Source organism: Chenopodium quinoa, unplaced genomic scaffold (assembly GCF_001683475.1).
Source record: "Chenopodium quinoa cultivar QQ74 unplaced genomic scaffold, ASM168347v1, whole genome shotgun sequence".
In the NCBI taxonomy this organism is placed as follows: Eukaryota; Viridiplantae; Streptophyta; class Magnoliopsida; order Caryophyllales; family Amaranthaceae; genus Chenopodium; species Chenopodium quinoa.
This window is the reverse complement of record NW_018742441.1, coordinates 761,899-772,695: the sequence shown is the minus strand read 5'-3', so window position 1 is coordinate 772,695 and position 10,797 is coordinate 761,899. Positions and strand designations below refer to the sequence as shown.

Below are 10,797 nucleotides of genomic sequence, written 5' to 3'. Positions count from 1 at the left end.
TCTAGAAGGTTTTTTTCATTCCTAATTCAATTTTCTACAATGTCATTGTCAAATCTGGCTTCCCAAATCTCTAAACTAATGACATAACATTTAGATATCTCTTCTTTAAATCCCTAGGGCCACCAATAAATGTTGGAGGTAAGATCACTCTACGACCAACATTTGCTGCACAATTTTCTCCAGATTTAATAGTATCAAGTATTCCCTGATAAAGATCAGCTCTTATGGTTTGCTGATTTTTACGAAAAAAAATCCAAACGAGTATTTTCTACCTTCACATATATATCAACAATATACTGTTGGAAGCACCTCCCTGCTCTAAGTAGCATATTATTGGGACGACACTGAAGCTTGTACGCATAATATTCCCTAGCTGAAATTTGCCTATCAGATTTTGATGAACCTCCATTGGCACCTATACACAAAACAACAACAAATAAGCCAGGCAATATATAAGCTACAGTATATACCTTTCAAAATACTGCAACTTTACCTATACTATGTTCGAGTGTTGCATTTTTTCCAACAACCTTTCATTCACTTAGATGATTCATCTATTGCCTAATACCTTTTATTTTCTTAGAAAAAGCAAACATTTAGTATTCTTATAAAAGGCATCAATTGCAGAAGACACTTACGTCTAGCCTCCTCTTCCAACAAATCCTCAGTAACATGTACAATGCATGAAGAAACAGGATTTGTTTGAGTCTGTAGCTGTTGTTCTCCACCCTTAGACATTTTTTAAGCCCCTGTGTCCAACCACAGTCACCATACAGAAAAAGCAGTAGATATTGCAATGGATCGTAACATCCATAATAATGCATAATCCTATGAGATGAATCTTTTTTCCCTGTAACCAAAATGTGAAGACTTTCTGATTCACTTGAAGAAGTGTTCTCTGGCCAGATGACAACAACTTCATCAGTGGAAGGAGCATTGTAAACGCGCTGATCTGGTACTGTTGTCTTATTAAGCACAATCTCTGTAGACTCATTAATTGAAATGTCCTTTAATGATCGAAAGAACCTAGCATAGGGATTTAGTTCAGTGACTTTCATAAGAATAGCCAAGACATCTTCCCTTAGTTTTGGGAAATAACGCAGACATTTCTCAGCCTCCACCTGACCATCATAGAAATAAAGTTGCATATATTTTGGCCCCACATCCCCTGAAATTAAACCAGAAAGGTTGTGATAGATTTGGCCATGCAACTTAAACACATAAATTCCCTTTTTTTTCTTGGCATCCATTTTTCCACCTAATGATGTGAAAGTAAACATGTTGTTATACAACCATATATATATTCTGAAGTGCTTTGCATCTTCATCCATAGAGGTGAACAACCTCACCAACTCAGGAGGGTGCTCATTTGTTGCAATCTTTACCTCACCATCACAGTAACAGAAATGTAGTGTCTCAAAGGAAAACTTAAGCGCTCCACACTTGCAACACTGAGTAGGCTGGGGAAGTTTATAGGCCTCTACAGGAAGTTTCTGGCCAATCATAGCATCAGGGACCTCTTCTTACCATACCATATTTAGAAATATTCATACATGAATTCATGAATTCAAAAGGCTAATATATAGTGAAGATTGTAAAACTGAGATTAAATGCAATTACTTGTGACAGGATGCCTGGTGCGCGGTATCTTTGCACCCTTAGCAGCAGGCTGTATCTGAATCCTAGAAAAAGTAACTCATATGATGAGAATCATTTTTTTTCCTGTGAATGGCCTTGATAATCCACTTTACAAAGCTCATAATTTACATACAGAGATTTATAATGCTGCGTATCCTGTTTACATAGTTCTTAGTAAATATAGAACTTATAGAGAATGATTCAACTACAAGATAAAAGGATTTCTATCTAGATAGCTGAAAACATTTAAATGCAAAACAAAAAAACAGCTCATCTTAACTGCATATCCATGCTATACCTTTCTATTTCACTTCGAGTTTCTGTCTGTAAATTCCTTAGGCGTTTAGTGTTGTACCCACCTGAAGATGATTGTTTTCGTAACAATCGATCTACAACACCATTTTTCAAATAGAGGTTATAAAGCACAATATAACACCAATCTAATATATTCAAGACATATTATAGCATTTACTAATACCTGAATTAATATCCTTGTTTCATCTACTCAAACCCATAACTTTTCACTGCAGCTACTTTTAAGAAATCCCATGAAATAGATGACTGCAACAAAACAACCTCTTTACTAAACAAATGAACTAGAAAGCAATCAAAACTAACTAAAGATATCTTGTAAGTACACTGTAAAATAACATGATATAAAAATCTGTAAAAGCAAATCGATTACCAAATCCATATGAAAATAGAATTAATTGCATTATATAATTCAACATATAGTTAAACTTAGATTCTGTCAAATAGCATGATACAAAAATGTGTAAAGGCAAATCGATTACCAAATCCATACAAAAATAGAAGTAACTGCATTATATAATTCAACATATATTTAAACTTAGATTGCATAATCCATACAAGCGAAGCAATTATCAAAGTGATTACATTACATAATTCACTATATACTTAAACCTAAAGTGCTAGCTGTTATTTCCAACAGAAGGTAATACATTATTAGTTCCTACACATACCCAATACCAAGGACTACTAAAGTAATATAACCTAATATCCAAGCAAAAGAAGCGAAACAACAAACATGCACCATGTAGGCGTCGTTTGAAGTGCGCCTACGTTAAAAGCATGTGTGAATATGCTTGGCACTCATAGGAAGTGGGAATTGACATATACGATAAGGGACACGATTAGGGACAAGGAAAGTAGGGAGCCGCCAACAAGTTTTTAAGGAACTTGTAAACCGTTCACGGATCATAAAAGGCAACCACGAATAAAGGGACACCGAAGGCAATAACGATTGACCCGTGAAGGTTACACCCCATTCATAATCAATGAGATTACTAACTCCATATGGTTCGGAACCACGAAAGGAGGATTGGGGATGATGGTACGAAGTGAGTCATGGAGTCACATTCGCCCGTATTGGCCTCTACTGGATTCTTATATTGAAAAGTATTCCTGTGATCTCAAAGGCATACAAACAATAATTCAATTCGCTCCAAACTATTATTTAACTAAATTGGTTGAATATTAATGCACACATAATTCTAAAATATTGTGATTACTTGATTTAATAACAAGATTAAAAAGGATCCTAAACCGGTTGTCCAAATTATCTTATTAGGCGTGATTTTCAATTACATATTCCCTTTAACATGCAATATGGTGATCATAATAACAATATAACAACTTTAATATTAAAACCAATTTAATCACAATTCCAATAACATAAAATCGTTAGAAAAATAATAAAAACAAAAGGAGCATGATCCTTACTTCGATTCTGTTTGTTTGAAAATACAAAATAATAAACGAGTTAGTAACTTCAAGGAAATAATAAAACAATAATTAAATTAAATTAAATTAAATTAAGTTGATTTTGGGGCCAAACCCTCAAACAGTTCTACCTTTCACGCCTTGGCTTAAGGACAGAACCTCGAGTAAAATATGGACTCCTTTGAGTGCTTGATGAAGGAATTTTGAATAGAAAAGGGTGGGCTAGTGTTTAGGCTAAAGCATAGAAGAGAGAAAATAAAATAAGAAAATTACTTGGTGCCCCGTACATCAGAAATGAGGGGGTATTTATAGGGAAAATGTGCTGAGGGAGCACACGGAACCCTAAAATGATAAAAACCCTAAAAAAGTATCCCTTGACACGGTCAAACGGTACCGTGACACGGGAAGCTCTACCGTTAGACGGTACACTTTCCCGTGACACGGTACATTTTTGGTGTGACGCGGGAAATTTTCAGAAAACGGAATAAAAAACGCGTTAAGGGTTTACGCGGAAAAGACACGGAATGTCCCGTGTCACGGCAGACCTCCCGTGTCACGGGAAATCCCACCGTCAGACGGGAAGGATTCTCGTGACACGGTAGGTACCTGCCGTGGCGCGGGAAATTCCAGCCCGTTTTTCCGTCTAAATACATTTTTAACCCTAATTTCCTTCGGCTTTTTAAGTGCCGATTGATAATTTCGGGCCTTTTCTAACTTATTATTATTTGGGCTAAAATAATAAAATAATTAAATAAAAATAAATAAAGGGTTTGGGCCAAAAATAATAAAACAATAAAATAAAAAGGTTTGGGCTAAAAATTAATTAATAAGTTTGGGCTGAAATTAAAACTATGCTTTTACCAAACATCAAGACTAATCCATGGACTGTTCAAAAATATGAATTTAATAAAATACAATTTTTTAAGCACTCTCGGGATTAAATACTAAACCCGACCAATAGTGGCGGTGAAAGGTTGTTCATCATCGGGTTTGGTTTTGGGGAGACATTTTTAGGTGTCTACAGAAGCCCCCACTTTGACTGAGTTTGTAGAAACGTCAGTTTTGAAAACGATAGTCAAAGTATCCAATAGGGACGGAGAATGATTTAAGACGTTCTGCGATCCTAAATCACTCTGTATACGCCGATACCTGCATAAAAATGTTAGTTCTACAGATAAAAGAGTAAAGGGATAGAATATGTATCTGGCACCCGTGTATTGGTGACAAACGAATTTGGCAGCTTCCTAAGCTTGAAGGAATCCACCGAGTGACATTTGTTGAAACGATTTCCATGCTTGAGGAAAGCCGACTGAAGAGTTTGGTAGTTTTCTAAGCCTGAAGAAAGCTACCGGATAATACTTTCCATGCCTGAGGAAAGTCGATAAACGAATTTGGTGTCATTCTATGCTTGAAGAAATCCACCGATAATGCCTTCCATGCTTGAGGAAAGCTGACAAAGGAATTTGGCGGTTTTCTATACTTGAAGAAAAAATCCACTGATAACGCTTTCCACGCCTGAGGAAATCCGACTTGGCGGTTTTCTATACTTGAAGAAAAATCCACCGATAATGCTTTCCAAGCCTGAGGAAAGCTGACTTGGCGGTTTTATATACTTAAAGAAAAATCCACCGATAATGCTTTCCAAACCTGAGGAAAGCCGACTATTGCTGAAATTTGTAAGTGTATGATGGTTCGGTTATCCCCGAACGTGGGCCGCAGATGATTCACAATTTTAAGCCGATTATCCGAGCATATTAGGTGCTTAACATGCCGAAAAATAGACTTTGATGCTTGCTAGGGGTAAAATGGTAATTTTAGTCCTCTTTAAGTAACAGTTAGAATTTTTCGCGTAATTCCAGCAAAAAAAAACTATCCGATTTATGCAAGAAATCGTGCAACTTCATTCAAAATGTCAGAATATTCGCAAATAACTGAACAAAAATCGCCGTGTCACAAGAAAAAAAATTCCCGTGACACGGGAAGGACCCCCCGTCACGCGGAGCTGCTTCCCGTGACACGGCAAGGGGGTCCCGTGTCACGGGAACCGAATGGCTGAAAAACGGTCAAAAGAGCATCTTTGACCGGTCAAAGCTTGTGCACCACAAAAAAATCTGACCGTTGCGTGGGAACGGGGTCCGTTGCACGGGATTTCTTACTTTTAAATATCAACATTTTTTTTCATTTTGGCCATTCTCTTTCTCGTCTGATTCTTACTCAAAAAGTTCAAAAAAAAATTTCCCTTGGTTTGCCGTGCCTCGTCGACTGCTCACCGGCGCTCGGCTTGTCTTCCTGTCGGCCGGTTTCCACCACCGTGTCGCGGCGGTCCTGCATCCATTCTCTCTTTTATTTTTATTTATTTTTTGCTTTTGCTTTTGTTGCGAGCTGCTGCTACTGTTATTTGCTGCTGCTTACTGTCGTTGTTGTTGTTGTTGTTCGTCGGTGCTGCTGCTGCACAACAAGGCTCCGGCGACCTCTGTTCTTCCCGTGACACGGGATTTGGTCCCTGTGACACGTCGATCTTCCACCGAGCCGCGACCAAGCTCAACCGTGTTACGGCGGTTTCGCAGATTTTCGAAATTTTTCGAGCTTTTGGAGCTCAAATTTCCACCAATTTCCCTCTAATTTCTTGCTATTTTCCTCATTTTCGACTCTCTACAAGCATCCATGTAAGTTTCCTCATTTTCGACTCTCTACAAGAATCCATGTAAGTTTCCATTGATTTTTGTCTCGAATTTGCTTTAAATAAGTAATTTCATGAAAAACCCTTAAAAATCAATTTGGGGATTTTTGATTTTGAGGTTTTATGTTGAAATTCTTGCCATGATTTTACTTGTATATGTATGTATGTGTGTTTGTAAGAAATTTGAGACAAAAATTGCATGATTTGATGGAGAATTGAGCAAATCATCATTTTTGGATACTACTTTGTGAAATGATGTTCATGTTACTTCTTTGTACTTGAAATGGTGAAAAAATGGTGGTAAACCTTGTGAAGTACTTCATGATGTGTTGATTCATTGTTTTTGTGCATCTTCGAAACATATTTTGCGTATGTACTATATTGTCATGGAGAACATAGTATCATGCGGCTAGGAGAACTGTAGTATTAGTTTGTCATGGAGAAACTAAATACCATAATTTTGCCAATTTTTAGCCTGGAGATAAAAATTTAGCATATAATTACATAAATAACTAAATAACTTAGGAAATGATGTTAAGTATTTAGATTTTTATTTTTATAAATATGCAACTTGAATTAAATGTCTTAGGAAATGATGCTAAGCATTTAGATTTTTATAATAGCATGCCTAGGCGACGAGATTGAGATCTTTCTACCCACGGTCGGCGTCGGGATTTTCGGGAGGACACTCCCACTATTCCTGAGGGCATGGACGACGATGCTTTAGAGTCTGAGCCTCGGGCATCCACGAGTAGAGGTAGGTGGGTTCCACCTCCATGGACTTCAGACCAGTTGGTTTTCTGCCGTGAAAACCATGTCTCTCATCGCCCACTCTCCGGCATAGTCGATGGCACGCTTCGCCACCACGGTTCTGGAGCCGGCGATTTGATCCCTCGACTTCACCAGATCATTACGAGGGATCCTGCTACGAACGCCCAATGGGAATCGCCTGGTTTAGTAGATTTCTACACGGCGGTTGTAGGGTTTTGCAGCCCCCGGGGTTGCAGTGCGACGGTTGTTCGCGCATTGTTGGAGTATTTCTGGGATACTACAAACACTTTTCATTTTCCTTGGGGGGGAGATGGCGGTGACCCCTCTAGACTTCAGTATGATTAGCGGGCTGCGCTTCACCGACCGGGCTGTAGGTCAGATGTCTGATCTATCTTGGGGATCGGCTGAGGCAGCTGATTTGTTGGGTCCGATCGTTCAGCATATCAGGACCCGACCAGTGTCTCGAGGTGGTCTTAGGAGCGGACGATCGGAGCAGGCTTCAGTTTTGGCTCGTGGCATTGACATGGAGGATACGTCAGCTGAGCAGCGAGTGCGGATCTTCATCCTAAGATCTCTATGACCCTTTCTCCTGATAGGAGTTCACGCGTACTTCTTTGCTACCTCCCCTCTTTGGCCAGGATCCATGAGATAGGATCCTATAGCTGGGCCAGTCTTGGGTACGCGGATGTTCTTTTATCGCTACGTCATGGTTGTCGGCAGCTGAATGACGAGTCTCCCATCACCGTCTATGGTCTGTGGAGAGTCGTAGAGGTGATGGTCTTTTCCCTTTTTGTTTCACTTTAGCTTGTTTGACTCATGTGCTAAAGATTACTTTTCATCGCAACTATGGTTCTACGAGTACTTCCCAGGCTTGGCTCCTCGCCGGCGTCGTGGAGCGGTCCATGATTTCCCTGTCAGGGCCAGCTGGCGTGATCGAGGAGAGTCGCGGGTGGAGTCCGTCCCAGCACTGCGTGGGCTACTACGCCGAGGCACCTCTTCTGTTGGCGTAAGGATTAGTTTTGTTGTGTTTTTCCTTCTGACGTTGTTTCCGTCATTTCACGCTAACTTTTTAAGGTTTCCAGGTTGCCATTGATTTCCAGTATCGTCCTTGGGCCGGGATGACTGATCTACTTGAGGCCTTGCGTCTTTCAGCATACCGTACCATTTTGGTTGGTACCGGACGCTTTGTCTGGTATTTGGGGGAGCGAGTCGTTCGTCAGCATATCGACGATCGCTTTGTGGTGCCCTCATCTCCACCAGAGTCGATGCTGGACTCCCGCTTGATCAGAGAGTTGATCAACAGGGGAGAGCGCTATACTTTTCCATGGCAGGAGCTTGTTCACATGGAGAGTGACTATGCGCGGGACTTGCTTCCCTCTCTGGCTTCTCCACCCCATCTTCCTGAGGTATGATTTCTTTTGAGGATCTTCTTTACTAGTCTTTGTTTTAAATTGTCGAATAACTTGATTATTCGATCATATTTTCAGACGACTATTCGCCCTGTGGGGAGGATCGAGATTCCTCCTCAGTCTATCCGCTATCCGGGGCCAATCGGTATCACCGAGGACTATATTGCTGACGCGCCAGAGGGTTACAGACAGGCGTAGGAGTCTCTTCCCGAGGTCTTTGAGCCGGTGAGTTTTCTTTGATGCATTATACATCCTTTTAACACTGCTTGTTACTGACATTTCGTTGTTTTATCCTCAGCCTAACCGCTCGGAGATGATGGGAGTCATGAAGCTGGTTGACGCCCTGATGTATTGCATTATCAAGCTTCGGCGTGGTGCAAGTTGTCGGAGCTCTAGCGATGTTCATGAGGTATCATTCATTTTTTTACTTCCACCATTTGTTTTATTTTGCACTGTTGACACCTTTTGATTTTGTATCTTTCAGGAGCGACGGAGGTCCCGCTCGCGTCGAGGCCTAGAGGCTCGGACGAGGAGGAGCTTGGTCGTGGTAGACGATCTCCTGAGATTCACCGGCGTTCTCATTCTCAGCGAGAGCCTCAGACTACTCAGCCATTTCAGGAGGCTCAGTGGCAGCAGCCTCAGTCTTCTCAGCGCTTTCCGAGCAAGAGTCAGGGGCAGTTTCAGTCGTTTTCACAGCCTCCACAACCTGAGCTTGGGTCTGTTTTGACTCCCCTAGATCTTGGTTCATTTTCAGCTCCATTGACCGGGATTCCTCCACCGGTGTCGGGCTTGTTCTCAGTTCCGATGTATGGGACGATGCCTTTACCAACGATTCTAGTGTCTTTGGGCCAGTCTACACCGTTTTCCGGCTGGACGGGTCCGGCCTTGAGTTTAACTACTACTGGGGTTACAGGGACTAGTAGAGACACTACTCCCCGTACTCGGATGGTGGAGGGACTCTTCGGCTCACCGTTCCCATATGCGCAGGGTGGAGATGATACTGATTCTGGCTCTAGGGACTTTTGACCGAGGGTTTTTATTTGTACATACTATGATGACACTTGACATGTTTATTTATCACGACTCTTTCGTACATTATTCACGGTTTATGTATTTATTATTGTGTGTTAGTGTGTGCTTGAAACTCTTTGTGTGTGATTGTGTATTTATTAATGACGCGACAAAAAAACATAAGTGGAGTAATGGAGGGTACCGACCTTCCCCAAAAGAAAAAGAAATAAAAAGACAAGCAAAAATAAAATTACCTTCCCCAAAAGAAAAAGAAATAAAAGACAAGCAAAAATAAAATGATAAAGAAATAAAATAAATAAATGAAATTACCTTCCCCAAAATAAAAAGAAATAAAAAGACAAAAAAATAAATAAAGTGATAAAGAAATAAAATCCTAAAGTGATGAATAAATAAATAAATAAAATAAAGATAATAAGAATGTAGATAAAAAAGGTGAGAATTTTATTAGAAATAAAACTCTCAGAAAAACTGAAAAATAAACGGTGAAGATAAAATACTATAAAAAATTCGGATAGAAACGGGAAAAGATGAAAAAAGAAAACGCGTGAAGTGCCATGACACAACACTGTGTACCGTGTCACGGCAGAACTTGCCGTGTCACGGCAAAAGTTCCCGTGACACAGTGGAACTTCCCGTGTCACGGGACGCGTATTACTCAGCGGTGTGTTTTACGCGTATGAAAAGATAAATTCTGGGCAGTTCCGAGCGCTTTTGCTATAAAATAAGACCAGTTTATTCATGATATGCATAATTATGAAACACAAAATAATTTATAATTTCATATTTCAATAATCATGTCTCAGAATTTTGATAATACATTGCGCGATTGGTCTTATTCTTTGACTAATGCTGAAAAAAGAGAGTTAGAATTATTTCATGTCAGGGGTTTGCTAGCCCTGCGACACGTAGCTATTGAACATGATTTTCTTAGGGCAGCATTAGATTATTGGAGTCCAGAAACACACTGTTTCAAATTTGATTATGATGAAATTTGTCCCTTGCCGGAGGAATTCGGCGCAATCTTTGGATTTTCAGCTAGAAATCTTATTGCCATGCCTACCCTACGTGAATATTATTACCAAGATTTTGAACGCCATCTGAATCTAACAGATCCAGATTTAAATAGAATTGTGTGTGGTAATGAGGTAGACTTAGTAAAACTTGCTAATTTATATTTTAATTGCCCTATCTCTGAGTCTTATCATGTATATCGTAGAAGGGCATATATTTTTTGCATGTTTAGCAAGCTTCTATTTTCAAACGGTAGGGTAGGGCATGCTTGTCTAGCGTCTGTGCTTGAACATGTCGAATCTGGAAGATCTCCTATGCCGACGTGCCTTGGAGAGACATTTAGTGGCCTTGACGAGGCAAAAGCTGACCGGAAAGCCATCAGGAAGGGCTCTCTGGTACTACTGCAGGTAAAAATACGCTCCGAGTAGCCCCCATGACACAAAACAGGCACCGTGTCACGGTGGGTGTTTGCCGTGACACGGTGAAACCTGCCGTGTCACGGGAATCTGCAAA

General features: G+C 40.2%; 1 protein-coding gene across 1 annotated transcript; it reads right to left on the bottom strand.

Moving 5' to 3' along the window:
* Window positions 1–741: 741 nt before the first annotated feature.
* Window positions 742–9,001, bottom strand: LOC110716798. The gene is made up of 7 exons (XM_021895438.1): window positions 8,844–9,001; window positions 2,433–2,457; window positions 2,157–2,277; window positions 1,937–2,027; window positions 1,621–1,682; window positions 884–1,522; window positions 742–749 (listed from the first exon to the last, which is right to left on the bottom strand). Exons 1-7 carry the CDS (start codon window positions 8,999–9,001, stop codon window positions 742–744), a joined length of 1,104 nt encoding a protein of 367 aa, XP_021751130.1.
* Between the last annotated feature and the right edge of the window lie 1,796 nt (window positions 9,002–10,797).

Bases quoted from the DNA above. Each gene is read 5' to 3' on its own strand.
- LOC110716798 (XM_021895438.1), bottom strand. From the start codon at position 9,001: ATGGAGCTGAAAATGAACCAAGATCTAGGGGAGTCAAAACAGACCCAA. The intron at 2,458-8,843 runs GTCTGAGGCTCT...TATATAATGCAG, and splicing joins CCTCCTGAAATGGCTGAGTA to TTACTTCTATTTTTGTATGG. The intron at 2,028-2,156 runs GTTATGGGTTTG...ATGGTGTTGTAG, and splicing joins AAAAGTAGCTGCAGTGAAAA to ATCGATTGTTACGAAAACAA.